Source organism: Cebus imitator, unplaced genomic scaffold (genome assembly GCF_001604975.1).
Source record: "Cebus imitator isolate Cc_AM_T3 unplaced genomic scaffold, Cebus_imitator-1.0 Scaffold176, whole genome shotgun sequence".
NCBI lineage: Eukaryota > Metazoa > Chordata > Mammalia > Primates > Cebidae > Cebus > Cebus imitator.
In genome coordinates, this window is record NW_016107491.1 from 2,783,944 (window position 1) to 2,811,037 (window position 27,094).

Below are 27,094 nucleotides of genomic sequence, written 5' to 3' on the forward strand. Positions count from 1 at the left end.
AGGATTATAAATCATTCTACTATAAAGACACGTGCACACGAATGTTCATTGCAGCACTGTTTACAATAGCAAAGACCTGGAACCAACCCAAATGCTTATCGATGATAGACTGGACAGGGAAAATGTGGCATATATACACCATGGAATATTATGCAGCCATCAAAAATGATGAGTTTGTGTCCTTTGCAGGGACATGGATGAACCTGGAAACCATCATTCTCAGCAAACTGGCAGAAGAGCAGAAGATCAAACACTGCATGTTCTCACTCACAGGCGGGTGTTGAACAATGAGAACACATGGACACAGAGAGGGGAGCACTACACACCTCGGTCAGTTGGGGGGAAATAGGGGAGGGACGGTGGGGGGTGGAGAGCTGAGGAGAGATAGCAAGGGGAGAGAGGCCAGATGTAGGTGATGTGGAGGAAGGCAGCAAATCACACTGCCACGTGTGTACCTATGCAACAATCTTGCATGTTCTTCACATGTACCCCAAAACCTAAAAAGCAATAAAATAAATGGGAGAAAAAAAGAAAATGAGTACTAGTCTAGAGCCTTAAATTTGAAAATTAAAACTATTTTAGATTGTTCTATGTACCCTGATATTCTTTTAACTGGCCTGTTTGAACACCTTTAGATATCCATAACGAACTAAGGAACTACACAAGATTGCTGCTTCTAAATATTCAAATGTCAATTATGACTCCTGTCAATCTGGTTTTACTGTGAAGGGTATATGCTTATAATCACATTCTTAAAAAAAAAAAAAGGTTCAAAACGATTGTCTTAGGAAAACCAGCCTGAGACTTTTAGAGTGAGCCACAGAAATAACATGGCAAATCCTAGTAAATAATATGAATGTATGGAAGAACCGATGCAACCAGTTCTCCTATTGGGCTGAGCAATAGCAACAACAATGAATGCATTTCCATATACTTATTTGAGGAAGGAAATCACAGAAAAACCATGTCTCACTATCCACTCATTTTCCTGCCATTACTTTTGCACTTACCTCTAAGGGTTTTACATCCAGTTTTCCAGTCTTATCCAGTGAGGTACGTCTTTCTCTCTTTTTATTTTCTAAATTAGGTGATTCTGAGTAATAATTTCTCCCACTTATTGATGCTCTTCTCAGTTCTGCGATGCTACATCCTGTTCTTTTCAAACACTCCTGCTTAAGTTTCTCAAGAGGTTCAGTTTTTATAGAAATAACTGCTAAGTGTTCAGAAATAATTTTTGGATCTATTTTGACTGGTTTTTTCCCAATGTGTGGAACTATTTTAATAGGATATTCCTCTTCAGATGAAACTTGATCTAATTGTTCTTCCTCCGATTCAGGAATCATATTAATAGCATGTTCTTGTGCCTTTTGAACAATTCTGTTAATGTCTAGCTCTCCAGAGAGATCAGCATTTGAAATTGTTGAGCCAATTGTATCTAATGGAAAACTTGAAACTCCATCAATAATTAAACTAGCCACTTTTTTAGGATAGACTGTGTTTGTATCTTTTATGTCATAATAAAGTTCTTTGTTGGTTCCTGATTGTTGTAGTATTTTATTATAAACAGAATTAACAACCTGATAAACCCTTTCTGTATTTTCTGGATTTAAACAGCGTTTTTCAGGATCAGAAGCTATTAGAGTAATGCTACTTCTGGAAATTTCAGCTGTTACAGATTTTGTCAGTTGAGATGCAATTTTATTTAACTCAGGCTTTGATAAGTTTTTTTCATCTTTGCTTGAGGAACTTGGCAACCTTACTAGTTTAGCCAAGAACAAGGCCAACACCTCTTCTAAAAGTTTGACATCTAATGTCAAACCTTTTCTGGATGAATACTTTTCCTGAGACTTAAGTTCATCAATAATTTTGGTCACTTTTTCCATAATTTTGACAGCTTCCAGAACTAATTCTGAATTTGATACTTCTTCCTCTACTTGAGGTTGAAATTCAGAATTGGAAATTACATTCACCAATAAAAAGCCTATTATATCTGAGAGGACACTACCTTTACCCATTAAATCTTTAAATATAGAAGTAAAAGAACCAAAGTGCTTTAAAACAGTGGTAAAAACAGAATTAACTATGTTTTCAATAGTTGCATTATCAGCTTCAGGTACAGTAGGTGATTCCTTGGTGGGTGCTACAAGTTTAATCTTACTTTTGAAGATAAATCCTTGGACTGAATTTAATATTTTTGAAGTTATTTTTAGCATTTCCTTTTCTAAGGATTTGGTTCTTTCTTTATGTACTTTTGGAAATACAGATAAAAGCTTTGATAAAAATTTCACAGCAATTTCTTCTATTATGTTATAAGACAGTTTATGAACATGTGATGGTTTAGGTAAGGGCACATCAGTAGTTTGGAAAACATCTTTAAGGATATTTTCAACAATGTTTTCAACTTCCACACACTGATGTGGAGTTAGCTCTCCACAAAAATAGCTCTGCAACTGATTGCCAGCCACTTCTCGTAAAACCAAGTCAACTATGGTTTCTGAAAGGATTTTGCATCCACTGGTGACACAATTTTGTATGATCTCTTGTGATCCAAACTGTGGCAAGAGATTGTTATAAACAGACTGAACCACTAACTGAGTAATTTCATGATCATCAGATTGTAAGGATTCTGCATACTGTATAATCATATGTTTATTTTGGGAGATCTCTGTTGCAACTGCACTTACTAACTTAATTTGAAAGACATCCAGTTCTGTGAACAAATTGTCCTCAAGTTTTCTTGTTTCTTTGCTGGATATTGTTGAGAAAATTTTAGATAAAAGAGCAGAAATCACATTCTCTAAAAATTTATGAGGTAATATTATTGTATATGGTGATGAAGTTTGACATTCTTTGCTGGCTGTTTGGGCCAACTTTTGGACCTTTTTAACAACATCCTTAGATTCCAGAGGCAAACATGCTGAAACTGAAACCTCATCACAAAATATCAAGTTAAGCTGATGTTGAAAAATTTCATTTATCACTGCACTAGTTAGTCTTCTTGCTAAATTTTCTCCATTACTGTTTATATTCTTACAAATAGAGTCTTGAGATCCATATTCTTTTAAAATATTACAAACAGAAGAGTGAACAACTTTATTGACCAATGTTTTGTCAGTTGATGGCATCTTAATTGAAAGTTTTTTAGTCATTTTATTGACAGGTGGCATTTTATCTGCAGATTTCATCTTAATGCTGGATGGTGCTTCATCTGTTGTTGGCTCTTTTCCCACAGGTGGGAAAAACTGATTCCCCTTGTCTGGTCTGAGAACCTTAATTTGAGCATCTGAAAACTCCTTTAACAGTGAATCGATGAGTTTCATAGCAGTGTCATAGAGTTTAGCTTGATTTTTCTCATCACAGATATTTTGACCTCTATCTTGTATTTGTGTTTCTGGTATAGAAGAAAAGATCAATTTTTTAACCATCTCAGTAATAACATCTTCTAAAAATTTAGCGGGAAAAATTCCAGGTTTATTTTTTGGTTGGTACTGAGGGCCATCTGGTTTACTGGGTTCACTTTTAATCTCTTCTCTTACTTCCTCTTTTTCTCTCTCTGTCTCTTCTTTTTCTTTGGCAGGGACATTTTTGTTAGTTGAGAAGGATAAGTTTTTTGTCGTAACAGACTGTGCCGAATCCCTGCTGACCTCCTGAATTACATTTAATGCATTATCACCTGGGGTGCTTTTGTCATAACTGAGTTTTGAATAATATGCTGGTTCTGGAGAAGAAGATCGTTGTAAAACATCCTCATAAATATTTTCAATGACACTTTGAACATGTTCATAATCTGAGTGGTGTTCCTCATCCCTGTCTGTTTGGGTCGGAGAGTCTCTTCTCCCCTCATTGCTTTGAGTTCCTATTTCCAAAGTCTCCGTTGGAGTCCCTAGATTTCTCCTGGATTTTGAAGAAGGTAACTGAAAGAGCTTGCCATCTTTTTTAAATGATCTTTCTTTTGCATTGTCAATCTTCTTTTTATAGGCTATTTCAGAATCTGATCCAAGTACTTCCTTCTCATATTCTATATTATCAATTATTAATGGAAAATGTGTGTGCACCTTGTCATCCTGCCCTTCTTTATATTTTGGAATTAAATGTCTTTTCCTCTCGATTTCATTATTTTTAAATGTTTCACTCAAATTTGGCTCCTGAGTATCTTTACTTTTCACACTGGTAGTTGAAGAAGTGATTTTTGATACATTCTCACTATGTTTTTGAGTACAAATTCCCACTTTATTTTCATCCATGTTCTTCTTATTTGTCACACCTGTGGCTGACTCTGATATCAGGTTAATTATGCTGCTTTTCATAATTGCATTTGTAGAGCTAAGTACTGGATTTTGGATGTCACCTTTTGTCATCGATGTGTCCTTAGTTTTAAAACTTTTCGTTCTACTCACTGTATCTCTATTTATTTCCAAAGTGCTCACTGTGCTTTTGCAGTCTGAAGTGGAAGAAGTATCTTTATATGATTGATCTGGTAAAGGGAGTTGGTTCTCTATTAAGCATCTGCTTATTTGTGTAGAGGTGTTTTGTGGTAGATGTTGAACCCTTTGGGTGATATTATCTGGATTTAGAAATGAAAAGAAGGTGGAAGACCAGTCTCCTGAAAAAAGTGATTGAATCTTGAATGCAGACATTGCCTTCTGGGCTAGAGCAGCAATCATCCCTATAGCAATGTTACTTTCATCACCTTTCTGAGTATCATTAGATGTGCATTTTTCTATGAACTGATCATATACAAAATTGGATATTTTATCAACTGTCTCTTTATCAATTGGTGGAAAAGAAAACATTTTTTCAGCATTTGGTAAAACTTTTATTTCACTTTTCTTAAATTCCCTTATCAGAGAATTTGAAAATTTTAGAGCCAACCCCATAATATCTGGCTCTGCCATTTCATTTTTCCTAGAATCTTCAGTAATAATGGGGAGACAACAAAATTTGTGAACCAGGTTAACGATTATGTCTTCCAAAAATGTAGCTGAATATAGAGAGGGCTGTGTCTTTTCTTTACCAGATTTAGCAAGTTCAGAGACATGGTCATAATTGGGTAAGTCACTGAAAGATGATTCTTCACCATGTAAAAATGGCTGTAAATGATGATACATGATTTCCTTCATAATAAAACCAGCTATTTTGCTGAGGAATGAGCGTCCTTTTTTGTCTGCATCTTTTTGTACTTCAGCTTGGAATTCAGAAGTTTTCAAAATATTATTACATATGGAGTCGACTAAATTTTCAGTAGGTTCTAACCGCATACTCTCTGCATTATCCTCTGCCATGGAAAGTCGAACCTCATGTTCAGAAATTTCTTTTATAATTTCATCAGTCAATTTTGAAGCTGCATCCACAAGTTCATCATCTGATGAAACCTCTTCCTCTTTTAGTTCATTTTCAGTGTGAGCTGAAGGGAAGTTATGCACTAGAAGCCTGTAAACCATGTCCTCTAAAAGAGAATGAGGCAACACAGTCATATATGATGGTGAGGCATGGCTATCCTTTGTGATTATGTTAAGCACATTTCTGATTATATTATCAGCTTGGGGGTAAGAATAAGAAGATGACGCTAATTCTCCTGAAACTAATGACTGCACCTGATAGTCATAAATTTCTTCCAATAGCAAATAATATATTTTCCTACCAAAGCAGATTGTGTCACTTTGTATAACCCTATATATTTGAATGAGAGATTTATATTGATCCAATATTTTTCCATATACTGAGATGACTATTTTTTGTACCATTTCTTTATATCTTTCTGAGAAACGTAAATTTTCATCAAAGTTATCTGCAACTGAAATCTCTGATTTGGTGAACTCCAGAACAATTGAATTTACCAAAGTTGTAACAATGCTGGTAAGTTCATATTTCACTCTATCTGGATTTTCAGTAACCAACATATTATGTGAAAATGCATAAAGAATTTTGCATAAAAGTTCAGAAATTACTTCCTCCAAAAAGACAGATGAGTTCACAATAAAAGATAATTCTCTTTGTTTAGGGTCTATTGCTTTCGATTTATAAGTTTGATCAACTGCAGCCAAAAGGAGAGTTTTATCTTCAGATAAAAATGATTGAATATGACGATTAAAGACTTCTTTTATTATAAAACTTGCTATTTTTGAAACAGGTATGTCACTTATGCTCTTTTTTTCTTTTGTAATGGACTGGTATATATTTGAATGAGAAAGATCAGCATAAATGGAATCAACCATAGCCTGGATATCTTTTGCTGAAATCACACTCTGTCTTTTATTCCCATATTTAATAATACATATTTCATGTTTTGAAATTATTGACATAATTTCACTTATCAGTTTTATCACTGTATTACTTAAGTCTGATTTAGTAGTATCTGACTGTTCTGCACTGGTGTCCAATGGACTCATCTGAGATATAAGCTGAGTGACGATTTTTTCCAAATGACTATGTGATAACATAGTGGTATAGATTGTTGAAGCTTGTCTTTGGAATCTTGATTTACTTATATCATCTTGAACTCTCTTTTTTAAAACATTTGTGCTGAGTTTGGAATGTGACTTAAAAGGCAGACTTGCTATAAGATCTGGATGAATTTGGAAATCAAAAATTTCAGCCAGGATGATATTAGTTATTCTGGTAGCCAAAGTCTTTGTGTTATTTAGAAAATCTTTATTGGGAAATACTTCCATTTCATATTCTTGCAAAACTTTGCTGTACACCGTGTCAACAATTGTTTTGACTGCAGCCCCTTCCACTGGAGGTAAACACGATCTTTCCTCAGTATTATCTATAATGCTAACTTGGGCTTTTGCGAATTCCCCTGTTATCAAATGTATGAGTTCTTCAGCTTTCTCAAACAGTTCATCATCTGAATCTCCTACGGATTTTGTTTGTACAATGCCTACTACCCGGTGGAATATTTTTCTTAAAACTCCAGAGATTACATCTTCCAAGAATGTTGAAGAATAAACACTGGTATAAAATAACTGCCTTCTCTCATCATCAAAACATGTGTCTGACGAAGGTAATGATTTTCCATTCACAAATGGCTGAAGATGTTTTTGACATATATGTTTAATGATGAAGCCTGCTATTATTTCAATAAGAACATCATTACTGCTTGTGATATTTTGCACAGCTGATTCTTCAGACCCAGAAGTTTGCACAATGCTTTCAAATACTGAGTCAACAAGGTGCTGAATATCATCTTCTGAATAAATAAATTTGGTTTCTTCTTCCTCTTTTGAAAATTGAATTTTATGTTGAGAAATTTTCATCCGAATATCACTAATTAGGTTTGAAGCAATTTCATTGAAATTCGATCTTGATAAATCTTTTTGGGTTTCTCTGTTTAGAGCCAGGCTAGATGCAGAAGAAAATAATTTAGATAATAGTACTCTGATAACATCTTCTAAAAATGTGTATGGCAGCAAGGTGTTATATAGAGGTAAACTCTGGCTTGGCTCAGTAGATTTACTGACATTACTAAGGATGTCCTGAACAATATTCTCAGACACTGAATTAGAATCAGTAGAAGCTGACAAATTCCCAGAAAACAGTGGATGAAGAAGGTAGTCTGAAATAGCTGCTACAATTAGGTTGGTAATATTTTCCACAAAAATGCCACTATCTTCAGACTCTTTATCAATAGCAAGGTCTAGCCCATGCTGCTTTAAAGCATTTCTATAAACTGAGGTGACAAGTTCATCCACAATATCTGTATCGAAAGAGGAGAAAGACTGTTCTTTGTCATCACAGAGAGTGTGAATTTCAGTTTTATCAAAATGGCTGTTTACAGAGTTTACTATTCTTTGAGTCATGTTTTTCAACTCAATTTCGGTGTTATGCTTTGGGGTGAAAATCTTTGACAAAAGTCTGGCAACAATCTCCCTTACAAATGAATCAGGGGGAATACCTAAAGGTGATTGCTTCTGAGGTCTGTGTAACTCTATCACTTCACTCAGAACCTGTTTAACCATGGTGGATACTGGATCCAGTGGATTCTTTGAATGACATAAAACCTCTCCACTCAAAAATGGTTGAAGATGATTTTCAATAATCTCTTGGATGATAAAACTGGCTATTTGGTCAACCATAATTGGGCTTCGGCTTATTATACTTTTTTGTATAGAAACAACAGAGTCAGACATTTGCAAAATATTACCATAAATAGAATCCACCATCTTCTGTAGGTTTTTTCCAGTATATAGATATTTATTATCATATACAGTCAACCAGATTTTATGTTTGGAAATGGCTGACATAACCTTATTTACTATACAAGTGGACATTTCATTAAAATCTGAACTCATTAAATATTTTTTTCCTAAAGAGGAACATGTAATGGGCAGAGGAATGAGCTGAGATAAAAGCCTTCTGATGACATCTTCTAAAAATGAATGTGATAACATGGTACTATAGTCTGATGAAGACCTGGGTAGGGAAGTAAATTCTCTCAGGTTATTTTGAAGCTTTTGCAATATAATTTCAGGTTTTAGAGGGTAACATGAATGGGGTATGAGATATTCCCTGAGGAAAGATGGCAGTTTGTAGTCTAAAACCTCCAACAATATGCCATTTGTTATTTGTTCTGCTATTGAGGCATTGTCATGTATCAGATCATTACCGCCGGCTACTTTTAATTCATACTGCTGTAAAACATCATAATAAACTGAGGTGACAATTTTGCTAACAGTTTCTGTATGAACTGGTGGAAAACACAGTCTTTCTTCAGCATTCCGTAGAACAGTGACTTGAGCTTTATTAAATTCATTCACTACGTTGTTGACAAATAATGTATTCATCTCATTGAGCCAGGACACAGCGATGTTTTTATTTTTACCCCACAACGAGGTAGAGAGATTAAAAAACAATTCTGAAATTATTCCTTCCAAAAATGTGGCTGAATAAACACCAGCATATATACCTTCCTGATGTAGCTTATTAGGAATGGCTACCTTATCCATTTCTTTTGTTCTCTGGCTTTCAAGTGATGACACAGAAGAGGATTTCACTGCACAATGCTTGCCAAATGGTGCTTGCATTTTGGAGCTAACCACATTGGGATTATTCAGGGATACTGTCAAAGAATTACTGTCATAACTCCTGAGTCCTAAAGAGCATTTACTTTGTCTTAATTCTGTTAATTCTGGCTTTCTTGCTTTTGTGAGACTTGACTGTATTTCTCTTGTTCTGTAGTTCAAATGCTCATTTTCAAAAGGTAGACTTTCAGGAGCTTGTTGTATACCGTGAGATAATTTGTTCATCAATGATTTAACCAAACTGTGGGAAATAATAGTAAGCATAGAGTCTGATGACAATAAGTCTTGATCAATTTCTGCCACATTTTCCAAAAGGTCTGACATGTAATCTCCTTGAAGGAATTCACAGTTCATTCCTCTCTTACAATAATCAGATTTTCCATCTTCTACACTTTGAAGCATGTTTAAAAATCGACATTCTTCTGCTGATGTTTCCTCTGAAACAGATCCATTATCAAGAAAGACATTGCTTGTGCATTCTTCCAAAAGAATTCTGATAAGTTTCTCACATACAACACTGAGAAGAAAAACTGATTTTGAGGAGAGCTGTGAGTTATTTCTAAATATGCTATTAGGTTGTTCATTATTTGAGGAGGAGACAAATGTTCTTTGTATTTTATCAGAATCCGTACCCCTATCTGGGCATTCATCTGGTGAAAATAAATCAGAAACAATATTAAAAACTTTATTGACAACTTCTTTGGATTCACTTGTTTTTAGGTTACTAACCAGGCTGTTTAGCTTACATGCAAGGTAATTTAATTTATTTTTTTGAAAAAGTTGATCAATTTGTTTCATCGATAACTGCCAGTCTCTGGGGCCTGCCTGTCTGTTGATTTTGTTGCAAATGGATACACTATTATTTCTATGCATAGAAAGTGATTTGTTTCTTCCATTGTTTTCAAGGTGATAATCTATTTCTATTTCTTTGGACAGTACATGAATCACTCCTAATAAGAGATCCTGAAAGAGGTCATCAAAGCCACCAGAAACTATTCCTGGACTGTAAATGTATTTTGTTGGTATGGAAACCATTTTCTGTGCAATGTCAGCCTGTATAATTTTATTATTGAAAAGGATTTTAATAATGATTTCAGAAATACATAAAGCAAGTTCTCCAATGGAAATTGACTTGCTTGCAAACATTTGAGAATGAATTGAAATAATCTTGATAAATGCTGCTTCTTGAATTTCCCATACTTTCTCTTTTTCTCTACCCTTCCTGGTGCCATTAGAAATGCTTGAAGTTAAATGATAAAGTACTGATTCAGTGAGATATTCACAACATTGATAAATTGAGGAATCATTATATATGTTTCCTAGGGACTGTTTTGATTCATACTTTTTCCTTGACCATGTAGAAACCGTAGACATCTTCTCCTCACTAAAAACTTAAAAAAGAAAACGTTGTAATTTTAGCACGCATTAAAGAGAATATAGAAAATTCAATATGTTGGTAATTATTTACATATATATTTCACCCTTTGAGCAACTCACTAAAGAACAATCTAGACAAAAAGAAATTGGATTTTCCTCAAATATTTATTTATCACCCTGTAGAATCTTAATTTTAGCCACTAAGTTGAGAAAATAGCACCCCAGAATTCAAACCACTAAGTCAAATGCTGATGTCTGCCTTGACTGGATGGCTATGAACTCTAAGAGGCTGAAAAGCTTGGGGCAGAGAAATAATTTCCAGGTTTAGTGATGCATCCTACCATGTCTCCAGTGATATCTAGAGGCTCCACATAATAATTTTGAAATATTTTTAGACAAAACATTTAATGTTTTGCTACGTTTTACTTTTAGAATATTAAGGAGTCGTGTTGTAATATTAAATTGACTAAAAACTCCAGGAAAGCTAGTAATAGATTGCAATAGCAGTAGTACTTTAGCCTCTAGATTATAGTTTGTCACAAAGAGGGAAGGTCGGCCAGTCAAGCAAAGAACTCTGTATTTCTTTTATCCAAAACTGTATTTGTTACAAATCATTACCTACTCGCAATGGCCAACTTCTGGGTGTGGCAGCTATGAGCAACACAGTTGTTGTTTTTTTCCCCTCAGAACCTAATTTTATGTTATATATCTTCATATGGTATCAGGCAAGACTGTTTGCAGATAGAAGCCTGTAAACTGAGCTTTGACTGCTACACAGGATTTGGCCATGTCAAGGTAAAGGGAGTGAGGAAATGATATTCCAAGTGAAAGAAAACATCAGTGAAGTCACTGGAAGAACTTGGAGATGTCTGAGAATAAGGAATAAAATTGATAGTCAAGCATCAATGTGATGAAATCATGACTCTTCTCTTTATTTTTCTAAAATCGATTAGGTCCTGCCTGGAGTACGTCTATTTAAGAGTTTATAGTTGTAGCCTCATTACCATCCACCTTGGGAGAATACTGGTTTTAAGGATGGGAAATAAAGTCCTTGTGCAGGTGGGTAGGATTGCTAATATCTCCAATGAGAATGATGTGCAAGTGATGTATCTGGACTGTTGTAATAGCAACTAATTATTGGTAACTCAAACTACTGACCCAGTTCTGGGATGTTATAGTATTATTAAACTGAATTTTATTAAATGTCATTAATCAACAGTTTTTGATAGACAAAGTGAGTATTACGTATTGTTTAACCTAATGTATACACATGAGCATTCTTAGAAAGATACTGCAAATATAATCCCTCTAATGATATGGTTGGAGTATTATATCTGAAAGGAATTTAAGTTGGAATACTGGAATGCAAACAAAACAAGATATTTAATTCTACTGTTCTTTTAAATTATGAATAACAGTAGCAAAGCCTTCAATCATACCCCTTGAAAAGAAATGAAATGACTTTCAATCAGTTAACTGTACTTGCCATATGATTATAAAGAAGTTTTGTGCAAGAATTTTTAAAACTCTTCCAAAGTTTTATCTCATGCTCAGCCAAAATCTCCTGCTTTAAAATTGTCTCATTTTCTCTCATTTGCAGATAGAGAAAACTGAGCAACACATCCTTCAAATTCAAACCCCGCAAACATTTAATTATTTATTTATTTGCATTGTGATACATTAAAAAGCACTTGAGGCCGAGCATGATAACTCACACCTGTAATCCCAACACTTTGAGGGGCTGGAAAAGAAGGATCACTTGAGGCCAGGAGTTTGAGACTGGCCTGTGCAGTATAGCAATACCCTGTCTCTACAAAAATATTTTTAAAACTTAGAGTTCAGTGGCATGCTCTGTGGTCCCAGCTGTTTTGCGGGAAGACTGAGATGATCTCTTCAGTCCAGGAGTTCAAGGCCGCAGGGAGCAATGATCATGCCACAGTGACAGACACACTATTTCTAAATAAAATAACACTTAAAATAAAATTAAAATGCAACTCAGTAGTCACTTATCTCCAAGACCATTTTCATAAAAATGGTGACTACAGCTTTTTAGACAGGAAATCTTTTAAACATATCTTTTATTGGTTTTCTTTCTAAATCATGACAACTTTTAGTGTAAGTTCTTTCTTGCTTACCTCTAGTTTCAAAGTTCTTCAAATATGTGACCACAGATGTAGTGACATGTCTTGCTATCAGATGAACTTCATTGGGACCCAATTCATGATCTGCAAAAGTAAAGGCTTCAACTTCTTTCAGAGTCTCTATGTTTGGGTAATTCTTTTTTTTCAATTTTTGCAGGAAAGAAGACTCTTCCCTGCTGGCTTCAAGGTTTTTGTTTTCTTCTTCAGGTATATAGCTGATTATTTCATCCTGCATTCTAAGAACACTTTTTTCCTTACTTTTTTGTCCTCCAGATACTTCAGATAAAGAGCTTTGTTTTGATATGAAAAATGGCTTCATTATTTCCACATTCTCATTAGTGTGTGGGTGACTTGGAAAGCCACAGCTGGATAGCACAGTACTGACAATATTTTCTGCAGCTAAACATATTTTGAGTGGAGAAACAGTTGCCTGAATTTGATTTGGTTCAACACCTGGTTTTAGGGTATCATAATGAAACGCTCTTAGACTTTCACCTTTTCCCATTTCTATGAATGAAAAGACTTGCTTTAATGATGCTTCTGTGGAGCTGCTTGCTTTCCTAAACAGCTTTTGTGAGATACTGCCTTCAGGGAGGCTGTGATTTTCTTGCATGATCTCATCAAAATGACCAAAGTTGGATTTCCTTGGGCTGTGGTCTTGTACTTTGTTTCTAGAACACGATGGCATAGTTTCTGAATCAGGCCTTTTCATTGGCTCTGAGCTTTTAAATGTGTCTTCTACAGAGGGTCTGACAGAGGTGGGTAAATTTGATAAAACCCTGTACTTTTCTTTCACATCTTCATCTGAACAAAACATAAGGTCAGTTATACTCACTAGTGAAGGATTAATCCCCAAACTACCTTCCTTTAACTCAAAATTTGAGGTGAATGTTTTCATTTTAGTTGCTAATTCAAGCTGATTAACAACATAGGCATTTTCAGCTCCATGGAATAAACTTTCCTTTGAAGGGTTTTGTTTCAAAGACTCATTGAAGTAAGTACACTGGTGTATTAGTGTGCCAATGATCTCACTTGCTACAATGTTCTCTTTCAATATGCTAATTGAAGATGGTTCCATTTGGCTTATTTCATTATCTAGCTTGTTCTTAATTACACCAAGCATGTCACTGATGATATTAACAGCATATGTCAGTAATTTTGAATGGAATGAATGAACCCGTAGAAGGATATCCTGTATGTTTTCCTTAAAAATAATAGTATTTGACTTGGATTCATCAGGAAACACTTTAAGTGGTTGTAATTTTGGCAACATTTCTTTGTTTAATAGTTTCTGTTGGGTAGAAAGAAGATTTTCTATAGGCATTTTCACAATTTCAGAAAACTCATATTTGGAGATAGGTTTAAACTGCAAGTCTACAAATGACTCTAACATGTTTAAAACCCTTTCTACAATCTCGTGAACAATGTGGTTGCTAGAGCCCATAGAAATTTGGTCTTTTGTCTTTGTGTTATAGATTGGTAAACTGCTGAGGCTATGCTTGTTTGAAAAACCATATTTACTTTTAGCAGTAATGTATTCTTTACTGTTTGATAGAGTCTCTTTACTATCTGGAGTGGGAATTTGGGACAGAAAGCATAGCTGTAATTTTTCAAATAGCATTTCAACAATTTCTCTTCCAAACATATTAATTTGTGCTTTGCTATCCTCAGCTCTAGTAGAAGCTCCTTTAAGATGATGATAAAGCCTGCTTTCACAATTCTCAAGAGGCGGCAAATTTAAAAGTGAAAGAGAATATACTAATCCTTTAGCTTTTACTGAAATTTCAGTCAAAACATTTTCAGCTATCATCAGTAGCTTACATTTTTCATTTTCCTTGTCATTTGATTCTGTTTGCCACTTGTCAAACAATTTTTTAAATATACCTTTTCTAGGAAAAATGTGTTCTAGCTGTGAAGAAATATTCTCCAAGTAAAAACATGCTTGTTTAGCATGGGATCCTGTGCTTATATTCCCCTGTGAAAGTTTGAGATGTGAGGATTTGATTGGATAAGCCAAACTGCAGTTATTTGTAACATATAATTCTTGCAAAACTGTATTAACTATTTTACCTGCTGCTATGATTTGATCACATGGTAAGGCTTTGGTTTGCTTTACCTTTTCAAATTCCTTTACAATTGTTTCCAGGATATTAATTATTATATATTTGGCATATATTTTTAGTTCTGAAGTGGGCAATTTTGTGTCCAGTAAGTTTTTGGCATCTCCAGTTGACATGATGTGTGACAACCCAATGGCAGTTTTGGATTGGCTGTCTTTTGGGGTCTTCTCCCTAGGACCTAACTTGGTTTTGCTTTTGGCCTTAACAGCACTCAGTCCTAAGTGTGGTTTTTTTGTAAATTTAGGCAAAGTGGTAAGTTTTGATCTTGATTTTAAATTTGCTTTAAAGCATGGCTTAGGGCTGTCCTTAGGGTTGACCTTAAAAGTGTGTGGCCTTAAAAGTTGCAACTTATCAGCACAATGTTCAGGGGACAAACTCTCTTCTAGATGAAGTGAGACAAAGTTTGTAATCTTATTGAGAACCATTTGAATTAAGTCGTTCTTCACTTGCAATGGTAAATATGGCAAAAATGTGCTTTCCATTACAGAGATATTTTGATTGCCTGCATAAGAATAAGCCTGTGGTATCACATATTTAGGGGAACTATTTATTTTTCCTGCTTGTTTAGTTTCTCTAAACCTTAACGGTTTCATTGGTAAGGAATCATTGCAGTCAGATGTTTCAACTTCTCTCCTACTTTTATTATTTTCATACAATGATGTCACAACTACCAAGTACATTTTCCCCAAAACACTTTCAACTATGTCATTTGCTACACTGTTAATATATGATTGAAAACTGTTTTTCTGTGTTGTGCCTCGTGTTTTAATTTTAGAATTAGATATAAAGTTGGAAGTTTCATTAAATGGAGGCAAATGGCCTATGACTTCCCTTATTCTTTGATATAACTTATTCAACAATTCTTCCACTGCACTGAGCAGTTCAACTTTTTCTTTGTGTTTTGATTCTCCATTTCTCATAAATATTTCTTCCAAAACAATTATCTGGCTTTTGTTTTCCAATATCAGTTGGTTTTGTTCTAATGGACACTTTCTAAACAGAAATTGTTTAGTATTTATTTGCTTCTCTTTGTGCCCCAGCAATATTTCATTTGATAAAGTTAACTGTGAAAAGTTAGGATTCTCTTTTGAATTGAAACCAATTTCCTTTGCAGATCTTTTATCATCTAACATCTTTAACATACTGTCAACAATTGCACTCACAATGATGTTTCCTTGGAACAAAATATTGTTTGAATATGGATGTATCTTTTGAATTTCTAAGTCTAAATCATTTTTAATAAGCTTCAAAATGGCACTGGCAATGATGTCAGCATATGTCTTAAGGCTAGCTTGTGATAGGTGAATTATGGATCCAAGTTTTTCTCTGTGACTGGCAAAAGTGAAATCCGTGAGCTCTTGGCTGAGAATGGTTTCAGTTGCTGGTATTTGCAGGACATTCACATCTGATTCCACTTGGCTTGAATCATAAAAGATGCTGTCATTTTGTTTACAATTTTCCAATTCTGGGATAACAAATGACTTTTCTTTATGTTGGAAAGCAAGGGTAATTAATGAATCAATTCTTTTTGTGGCAAAAGATTCTAAATGATTAAAAATAGTTTTAGTAATGGAGTTAGCATTTTCTTCACATGAATCAGCAGCAATTTTCTGGATGTCTTCTTTCTCTACTACAGTTAAATGATTATCATCAGCATAAGCTGATTTCTGATTTCTTGAATACGAAAAACACTCTGTTTTTCTTTCAGTTTTTGACCCCCTAAGAGGCTGTTGACAGTCTATTTTTGGAAACATATCAGAAAAGGTCAGGGACAATGTTGCAGAAGTAGGATTCTTTGCATTTATGATAAGCATGACAGCTGAACTGAGATTATGAAGAACAGTATTCACTATATCATTGGATATCAAAATGACATCTGATTTAGGAACTGAAAGCTTAGGAATAAACTTATTTGCACCCTCCATGAACATTTCAGAACTTTCTTTTGAATATTTATCAGCTATGCTACATTTCAGAGTGGGAGTGGCAAATGACAGATTATTCTGATATAGAGTTTTCTCATAAATATCACATAAGATACCTTCAATTGTGTCTTGTATTTGAAACTGAAGTACTTTTTGATATTCGGTTTTATTGAGCAGCTTTTCAATAACACCTTTTTGCTGATCCAAAGCAATCTCTTTATCAGAACTGTTTTTGTTACACTTGCCTTTACATGATATAATGTCTAACACTGTGTTAACGATTTGACTTGCAAAATTTTTAGAAATCCCGATGTTGTGAGTTAAGAAATGATTATCCTTTTCTTTATCTAATTCATGTTTAATTTCTTGTAAATTTTTGCTAGCCACTTGTCGTGCATAAATGTTTAATTTAGACAAAGACAGTTGGCACAAGTTGGTCTCTCCTGACTTAGTATGATCTACTGAGCAATAGGAAAATTGCTCATCAGAATATGGATCTTTGGCTGATAATGCTTTGCTCAATGTACTCTGATCTTGTTGAATAGGTAAGGCCATTGGAACTGTAAAGTTGACTTGGGAACAAAAGAGAGATTTTACTTTGGAAGTAGCAAACGTTTCCAAATTTGTTAATATTGCCTGTACAATATCTTCAACTACATTTACCTTTGCCTCTTTGTCAGCAACACTGAATCTAGACTGAAAAGTACATGGATTTTTATCCAAGACAGTGACAGAGGACTTTCCTTCATAGGTGTGTTCATGAAAAGAAACATTTGCTGAAAAAGTGATAGTTTTATACCTATTTTTCCTTACATTTCTTTCTGTCATGGCAGCTGAATAAAGTTTGTGAAATACAGTTTTAACAATATTTTCTGTTACTGTGGTTATATCTGCTTCAGAAATTAAAGGATTCATCATTTTATCCATACATTGAACAGGTGTTTGGGCAATTGGCTCATCAACATTGTGAGGCATGTCATTAAAATGAGAGTGGGAGAGAAAAAGCACATTTAATTGATTGATTAAAGTACTTTGAAAAATTTCATTCAAAATATTTCTTATGATCGGAGCAACTGGAGATATATTTGGTTCTTTGAGTTTTACTTCAATTTTGTTTAAAGTTTTTTCTAGAGCCCATTGTTTAAGAGAATGTGTTTTCATTTCTTCTCTTTGTAGTGATCTATCATCAATAATTTTTTTCTCTGTATATGCATCATCTTCTAGAAATGAATCTGATTCAGCTCCTCCAGGAAGACTTCCATATGTTGGCCTGTATCGATAAGTTTCAATGCCTCCCTCTTCAGATTCAGTTTCATTAAACATATCTGAAGAGACTGTATCTAAAATTAATTTGACTATATCTGTAAGAACCTGAGTCTCAGGTGGTGGGGTTTTTACACTTGTCTTCAAGTCTGATGAGGTCACATTTAATTCTGTTTGAATAGCCTTCAAGATAGCACTTGATACCTTCTTTGCCGGCGTGTATAAAGCAGACAGAAATGATTCTTCATGTGTGTCTCTGGAAATATTGGTGTTTTCACATTCCCAGCCCATCTTACTGCTTTCCTTATTTTCATCATTAATAGCATCCAGAATTTCTAAATATCCATTGGTAAACCTTTTCAGTTTAGCAAAAACCATATTAAGAATGTCTGAAGCTACAGTTTTCAGTTTATTTGGATGCATTTCTTTTGTGCTCTCTGCTTTGGAAGACACAGGAGCAACAGGTTTTGCTTTGCTTTGAGTCCCCTCTTTATTGCCCTCCTGAACAATTCTGGAAACTATGCTGGAGATTATTTTGGTGGATTTAGCCATTTTCTCAGTAATTGAAGCAAATGATGGGTTGTTAATGTCAAGAGACTCTGAGATGGCTTTTAATCCACAACTTGCAAAACTGGCATCCATGTCAACTCCAGATAATTTTGCAAGGATATAATCAAAAATTGCTTTGGAAACTAACTGAATATTAGACTGCAATGCAGCAGCCATTTTCTGATTCTTATTGGTAGTCTCTTGGCTTCCCAGGAGCTTGCTTAACATTTCATGTAGTGTTTCCCCAATTCTATCTAACACTTCCAATTTTGCATTATTTTGAATATCTTTTTCATCATTGACACTGTGGAGGGCACAAGGAGTAGCCATATATTTGTGAAAAGATTTTTTATCCTGCCTATTTGGCAAAATGCTTTGTTCATCAACACTGTCATCTGCAGACTTTGGCATACATGAAGAAAGTGGAATGTTTCTTTGATCTGCATTTTTGCTGGATAACATATCATAAATGCATGTTAATAATGGACTTGCCAAAATGTCATCATCAATACTTGTGACAAGAGATTCTAATTTTTTATTAGTGTTAGCTATAAGGGATTTGGTATGGTCCATCTCCATAAGATTTAGGTTTTTCTTACGGAGTTCCAGTTCATTCTGGATAGCACATAAAACAATGTTCACTATTTTAGCTGTGTACTTACTAAGTTGAGATTGTAGTGAAGATTTGAAGCCCATATGCAATTTTGGACAAATAAATGACTTCAGTCTTTTAAAAATTATATGAATGATCTTATCATTAATGTCATCTACAGGTTTAAGTTCACTTTCTCCAGATTTTAACCAGGAAGGCTTTTCAGAATCAATATTGAATGAAGATAAAGATTGCATTTTCTTTTCACTGTCAAACCATGTTTTTAATGAACATTTATGTGGTGCTTCTTTGACTCTGTCTGCAGTGTCAGAACTATCTAAGGAAGTCTGATGAACTGAGGATGAAATGCAACTTCTAGTGGTATTGGAAATGTAGTTCTGTGCCTTATGAAGTATGTTTAGCACAGAATCTGTTATTTCTTGAGCCACTGTATTGATTTCTGAAACAGAAAACAGCTGGTCTATCCATTCTTGATGTGACAGTCCCTGAGGCTTTTGTGAAACAAGAACTGAAGCTTCATTGCCAGTTTTTCTGTCTAAGTGACCAGGAGGAACAGAAGATATGTCCTTGAGCATTTCTTTTAAAACACTTGTGACTATGTTTTCTGAAGCCTTTTGTATTTGATGCTTTTGGTCTTGGCTGAAGGTTGAAATAACTTTATTCAAACAAAGTTTTTTCTTTAAAGTATCTTTATGATTAAGAGATGGTGGCTCAGTCTTTAATTCCCAATCAGGAAATGCAACTTGGCTTCTAGAAACAGGCTTTGTAGGTGGTTTGATATTTCTTTTGTACTCAAAACAAGTGTTTCCCTTTGTAAATGAATCATTAGGAATCTGTTCTTGTGATTTTACTTTTTCATCTTTGAAAGTTGAATCAAGCACATTTTTTACAATATTGTCTGTCTCCTCATCTTCAGAATAAAGAACCATGCCTGGAACATTTATAGGTAGAAATGGTCTTCTAGACCTAGGACTATTAGATAATCTAGTGCCAGCGAGTCTGTACTTTTCTTTGGTGTCAGAAGGACTACTTATTCTAGATTGTCTACTTTTTGGAAAATTTTCCTTTGCTGGTTCCTGACGGAGCTGAACAAGGATATCATCAAGTAGCTGAAGGAGTACTACTGTTTCTTCAGATGCAATAATTCTCTCATTATTTAGTTCAGTTTGTATATAACCTAGTATAGCACTAATTGCTTCCTCTATATAACCAACCAAAGAGGATTGAGAAAAAATATTTGATAGTAAATTTTGTATTTCTTCATTGACAATTAAACTAGCTGTGTCAGATTCAAGACTAGATTTATTTTTGCTAGCTCTCTGAAGGAACATACATACTGGGTCTGTCTTATGTTGCTGGCAGGAAAGCTTAGTCGAATCTTTAAGATGAAGAAATTCTTTTTGCTTAGAAGAAGTAAGAGACATCAGCTTTTCTAAAATGGCATGCACCATGTCCTCTGCAATATCATACATCGGGTCCAAAGTATGAGGCATTGACTCCATCAAAGGTTTTTTATTTGATGATGGGAGATGTTCATCACTGGCTGTTAAGCTTGGTTTAATGTTGACTGGTACATCTTCTTGTGAAAACATCTCAACACATTTTTTCTCCACTGCAGACTCTAACTTCTCAAGCATATTTTCCACAATCTCAGAAGCAAGTGAGCAAATATCAACATTGGAGGGCAAATCTTCTTTTTCACATTCACATTGTTCAACAAAAACTTCAGCAGTAACAGAAGAGAGACAGGGAATGGCCTGGGTTAAATCAGACATTATTTCACGAAAAATGCTTTCTAAAATCACTTTAGTTTCCCCTTTCAAGTGACATTTAAAGTTAACAAACACATTTTTTAAATTCTTCATTTCATCTATGGCTTTTGCTTTTTTATCACAAATCAATGAACTCCCTAGGCTATCTGTTTCAGTAGTGGCATCCTTAGACTTCGTTGTGCTTGTTTCAAATGATGCTAAAAGATGACTATCTGATTTACAACTTCTGAGCTTAGCGTATGAACATAGCACGTTGCTTTTATTATATTTAAGTGTAGAGGTTATAGATTGTCCTTTTGCATGATAGGTTTTCCCCACAGCAGTTCTTCCCTTATGTGCAGGAGAAAGTTTTATCGGTGTGGTTGGTCTCCTTACTGACAGGTCAACTGCAAATGCACAGGGTTCTGCCTGAAATGTTTTAGTTGTTGAAGATGTGTAGGTTCTATATGTAAAGTCTTCACTGCATGTGCTGCAGAAACTTGAACTATCTGAAGAGAGGATGGAGTTATCAGATGCTGGGTATGTATTATCTCTCAATCTTTCTTCATACTTTGTGATGGCTGGATACAATATACTAGTCACTGTAGCCACAACCCAGGTCATTATATTCTGAATTATAATATTCAGTTCTTCAGAAGTCACCTAGAAATGAAGTAAGCAGGGATGAAAACAAAGTCATGTAACAACCTACTCTATGTTTTGGAGATAGCAGGTAACATCGAATTTTTATATCAAGCAATGTATAGGTGGAATACCAATATGGTTTATGAAAGAAAATAGTAAAAAAAAACAGACTAGAAATTTAGAATTTCAGATGAATTTCTAGTTTGTTTATTCTGTACTACACTGAAGTATTTTTTTTGTGAGTGTTTAAGATTTATTTTATTCACAGTCTCTCAAAAGTTTCTTTTTCCCTTGGCATTTATTATCAGGATAAATGATTTTTTGTTTAAAAAAATTACCAAATTGTTGTATAGGCACACAGCATGCAAATATTTTGGAAAGAAAATATATAATCTTTATGATATAGCTAATTTTTAAGATCATTAAATATTTGTAATAAAATATTTCTCAAAACAGATGCAGCCAAAATATTTGGTTGCTTTCAGAAGCATCTGTCTAACTGAGATATGGGGAAGGAACACAAATCATTCTCTCTTCCAGGCCCTGCTGAAAGGGTGAGCCTGCAGTCTATATATATATAGAAATGACTAAAGTTAATTATTAAGAATTATTTGATAGGCAAAAATAAAAGTTCATGCTTTATATAGATTGATGGGCTTTTTACTCAACAAACAAGTGTAAATACAAATTGCCTTAGATAGGAAAGCTGAGAACAGATAATAAAGTAAGGGAATACATTACTTTAGATACAACATAAAAGCCAAACTAGATTTGGGAATCAAAGAGTAGGGAGGGCTGAGCAAGATTAAGAAAGTTAGACTATTACTGAGCTGGAACTAAGAACCAGATTTGAATAACCATTTCCTTAGTGACCAATGATGCTGTCATAGATTTGTACTGGACCATGGATAGAAACAAATGCATCTGTAGAGTTCTATAAACCTCTGCTTACCAACCGCAAATGTATTTTGTGCTTACAAAACTCATCTTACTTATAATAAAGTAGTACTCTGTTTTTAAATTGTTAAAACTCTTAAAGCATACAGGCTGTAAACACAAGTATTTGACAGCAAAGCTTAGAAGGCTGATATGTAGGTCTTCGTGTAAATAAGATTCCTGTAACTAGGCTGCTCACACCCAAAATATTGCCTAAATTAGTCCAAAATTATTCATATTTCAGAGAAATATTCAAAGAAAAGTTAACATATATATGCCACACTCCCTCATGGCTCATTTCAAAGCATTTGAGGAACACCTGTGGAAAGGCCACTTTATTCAGCTGTAATCCCCAAATATACCCCCAATATTTTTTACTTATTGTATAAGCAATGGGTTAGTGGTTATGACACATATTTTGAGATGACAGTCTGTTATAAAATACTTGTCTTAAATACACTCTAAATCAAATATTTAAGAATAAAATCTAAATGTTTACAGAGAAGATAATTATTCTAAATCAACTGCAACACATATAAATTATAAACTAAGACATTCAATATTATGTTATTTTTCTTATTACGAGAGATGATAAACAATAACCTACATTATTACTCTTAGGCTAGTTGTGGCAAAGTGATTCCAACTTCAATATATAAAAGAGGCATCTATTTCTAAAGTTTTCTTTGTAATGAAATATGATAGATGAAATCCAGTTTTCACTTTCTTTCTATTACAACACTAAACTGAAAAATATTCCCTTGGGTCAAAGCTTTCATATTTGCTGCATATTCTGTGAATGGGGCAAGTGTCCATGTTAAATAGTGTGCCAGAATATGTACTGTTCCTCAAATGCTTTCTCTTTCCTGAGTGTTCAGTCTAGATCCAAATTCGGTCTCATAAAAATATACTACCTTATCTTTGCCTGTTCCAAGTCTTAGCTCATAGGTGATGAGGTCCCTTTTCACAAAACTGCTAAAGACAGATCCAAGCATCTCAACTTATCTACTACTGAGTTCACTAACAAGATCTGCAAGGGCATATCAATATAGCTTCCCATGATAGAATAGGCTTGTGGTATTTGATTCTCTTCCTGTGAAGGCTAGGTCCTTTAATATTTCACCATTCTATACCCATGAGACCTCATCTTGAAGGGCTAATATTATTTTTGATAACAACTTTGGACCACAGGAAAGTATAAGAATTAACTGAAAAGGAACTTCAAAGAAGAAAAAAGGACAAAGAAGAAGACCAACAAATATCAATGGATGACTCCTAGTTTTCTAGTTAACAAAATGTATTCTATTATGATGTATCAGAAAGTATGACTCATATGTTACTTTATCAGTGGATTTTACGATACATACTTTTTCTTGCAAGCAATTTTGCAGTGAGTTCTGTTGCCTGTAGAGAAAGGTTGATCATTTGTTTATTATGGAGTCAAGAATTTATAAAACTTTTTTCTAAAATTTCTAATCATTGAATCATTTTGTTGTATCTAAGAGTTTTTCTATAGAAATTCAAAATGAAGAATATACCCTTTTTTCCAATCCTCCTATTTTACTTTCTCCTTAGATTGGCCTCTAGTTTTAGAAATGTACTTTATTATTCATGGGAACAGACTTATAGCTGCAGCATAAACAATGTACCTCTCTGATCTTTGTCCTTCTAACACACCTTAGCCATGCCCACTTTGGTTTCTCTGAAAAAGGATATAGGATTTGCAGGGAGGGGCAGATGAGTTCCTTCTGACTGTTAAAAGGTCTGATAGAGCAGCAAGGCATCTGACCAGAACTTTCTGATAGTCATTTATTTGCTCTTTCAAATGCCATAGTTCTACCGTTCACTCCCCATATTCCATAGTAGGAAGAAAATAGTGAATGATTATTCAATAACTATGGGTTAAAATCATGGATTTCTAGCTATGTTTAATACCAATTTAGATGCATTCCTTTACTATGTATGACAATATTCTATCATGTGTTATTACATTTACCATCACACACTAATGAAATAAAAAGTTTTCTGAATTGCAAAAAAGAATAGCTCAATCATAAAAATAATAGAAAATAAAATAAATATTTATTAAAACAAGATCTAAAACTGAAGTCTGATTTATTTTCATATATTTTTGCTGATTTGAACTGTTTCTTTTTTCTTTCTACTTTTTTAAGTACACTCCTTTTAGGCCTGTACTCCACATGATTAAATTTACATTTCCCCCAAGGTTTATGATTCAATTTTAAGAAATAGCCAGACTGAAAACTACATCCTATAATTTGGCAGGAAAAAAAAACTTCACTGGGTTCAGTTCATAAAATGGATTTCGTGACAACAGTCTATCCTTAGACTAGTACCTTTTTGCAGTATGCAACTGGGAGCATGGAAGCTGATGTCAGTGATATGTTCTCTATCATTTGCCCTCATTTGTTTTTCTAGGATCTGGTTTCTTAGGTCAACTCAAGTTTCCACAGGTTTTTCTCTTAGATATTCTGCAACCTAATGCCTTCAGATTCATTTTTCTGTTTTCTTCATGTTATATCATTGGCATAAAACATAACTCAAGGAGTTCTATGTATTCATTGATACCAGTTCCCAATAGACTTTCTGCTCCAAAAGCATGCAACACAGAACCAAAGTACAAAGGCCTACATGTAAATTTAATCTGAAAACTGAAAAAGCTTTATTGATGACAAAAATGATAAAGCATGGCATCAGCAGAAATAGCAGAGTACGTATCTCAGATATTCATTCCTCCAAAAAAATAATGAGTAAACTGGCAAAAGAAAAATGACCAGAATTATAGTTTCTGGAACTCTAGAAAATTAATCAAAAACTTGCAGCATTCCAGAGAGCGCTTATTTAGGAAAAACAGTGAGCCTAGGTAATAGCAACAGGTTTTGGTGTTTTAATTTGTCTTATTTTTATCCCCTCTCTTCAGCTTCATAATATCCTTCAAAAATAATACCCTGAAATCATAGAAACATAGTTTTATCTTGGTACCTGCCTAAGATCTGGCATTATAGTTTGAACATAGTAGGTTCTCAATAAATGTTTGATAAAAAAATCCCTATTTAAAGTCTTTTGGATCTGTGCCTACTTCTCTCTAATGCCAAATGAAGCCTTTGTGCAGGCCACTAATGGACTTTGATAACTGGTTCTGAGTTTCTTTCTTTCAATCTTTCCTATATATCATTGTCAAAGTTACTCATTATATATGCTAATTTGACCATTATACCTGCACTAAAAACCATCAGACTATTATCCAATAAATAAACTACAAGCTTTCACCACAGTCTTCAGGATAATAGATTTATTGCTTTCTTCATTCTGTTACTCCTTATACCTTCCTTGTAATACACACTTATTCATCACCTAAGTGCAATGCTGAATTATTGCAACTTTACTCCCACTGCTGTTATATTTGCTTTATTTTCATTCCTTTGGTACTGAATTTTTATCTCCATTTTATAAATCTTTTGTAACATTAAACAACTGAACAGAAACAAGAAAACTAAGCAAAAAGTGAGAGAAGAGAAAGAAATGATAGAATAGATGTGAGACTTCCACAGCAAACTCCTATAAAACTTGGAGTTAAACCTGAACAAGAGGAATGTGACATATGTGTCTTTGCCCTTTATTTGGATCTCTGTGTATGCTTTTGGAGAAATGGTGAAGAAGCTCCAGGTAAGATAAAGAGTTTTTTATTTTTCACCAAGCTAAGATTTATAAGGAAAGAATATTGAAAATGCCTGCTATGAAATATTCAAGTGATTTTTGTAGTTCTACATTCTTGGGTTTGAGAAGATAAAAATGCACTTTTTACAACTATATTATGAGCCTCTTATAACCTTTTCTTTAAAAAGCTATGTATTTATATTTCCAAGAAATAAAAATGTATGCATCCAATAAACAAAATAAGCAATGTTATTTTACATGTGGTCTACATACGGTCATCAAGTTTTATTGCTTTGAACTAGACAAGTCAGTTTCCTTCCTTCTGCATCTCTTACTGTGTTAGGTATCATATGAATATTCAGTAAGTCAAACAAACTGGTATTTATCTGTCTTAAGGTAAAAATTATTATTTCAAGAAGGCTGGTCTGAACATGTCAATATCATTTGCCATCACTCACAACTTATTTTACTCAATCATCTTCATGGGAATTTGTGGTTTGTAACGTCTTTCCTAGACTTCAATTGTCTTGCTGATTTTTTTAAAAGATTGTGGCATGGGTGTAAAATAACTCATTGCTATTATGTAGATTCATATTTTCCTCTCTCTCTTTTCTTGAGTTGAGAAAAGCAGATATAAACATCAACAAAATAGGTGGTCACTAAGGTTTGAGGAGTGAAAAGTCTGTGGGCTTAACAAATATCTCTTCTACGTGCCGTAATTTCTACTATTAGAGATTATTATTTTGTGTTAATCTGCAAAATACCCTTTACAGTGGGGGATAACTGATTAAGTCATTAATACTACAGAGTAAACTATATTGCCAGTATTAGAAAGCCAATAGTCTCAAAAAGCATAAGGAATGGTAGCTATTTCAAAGAAAAGAAAGGCAAAGAAATAAATACAGATTATGAGAAATTACCTGAATAAAGCTATGATGCAGATACACTTGAAAGTGGCGTGGAGACCCTGACTATAGGTGGATTATAGAACCATAGTGGAGATATGGAGATAAAGAAAGGGAAGGACAAAGATTCCTTTTGTCTACAACTTAAGCTTAGTGCTGAAAGTCTGC

The 27,094-nt window shown here is 34.2% G+C and overlaps 1 protein-coding gene and 1 long non-coding RNA gene across 10 annotated transcripts in view; one reads left to right on the forward strand and one right to left on the reverse strand.

The window, feature by feature from the left end:
- Positions 1 to 27,094, reverse strand: part of FSIP2 (fibrous sheath interacting protein 2) — a 93,627-nt gene that overhangs the window by 26,104 nt on the left and 40,429 nt on the right. For 6 of the 8 annotated variants that reach the window (XR_005202885.1, XM_037744484.1, XM_017545064.2 and 3 more), the window contains 3 exons: positions 23,711 to 23,747; positions 12,536 to 21,425; positions 1,011 to 10,414 (listed from right to left, as the gene is read on the reverse strand). Coding sequence is in view for 7 of the 8 variants with exons in the window: in XM_037744484.1 (XP_037600412.1) it covers positions 1,011 to 10,414; positions 12,536 to 21,425; positions 23,711 to 23,747 (18,331 nt within the window). In the remaining variant the exon portion in view is untranslated. The remainder of the gene's footprint in view (positions 1 to 1,010; positions 10,415 to 12,535; positions 21,426 to 23,710; positions 23,748 to 27,094) is intronic. The other 2 variants (XM_017545068.1, XM_017545070.2) reach the window with 1 other exon arrangement.
- On the forward strand, positions 9,957 to 26,291 carry LOC119473678. 2 transcript variants are annotated; one of them, XR_005202886.1, is made up of 3 exons: positions 9,957 to 10,028; positions 21,125 to 21,302; positions 21,864 to 22,055. It is a non-coding gene; the product is annotated as an uncharacterized LOC119473678 (long non-coding RNA). The 2 variants fall into 2 exon arrangements; XR_005202887.1 differs by lacking the exon at positions 21,864 to 22,055 and adding an exon at positions 25,847 to 26,291 and having other exon boundaries at positions 9,958 to 10,028.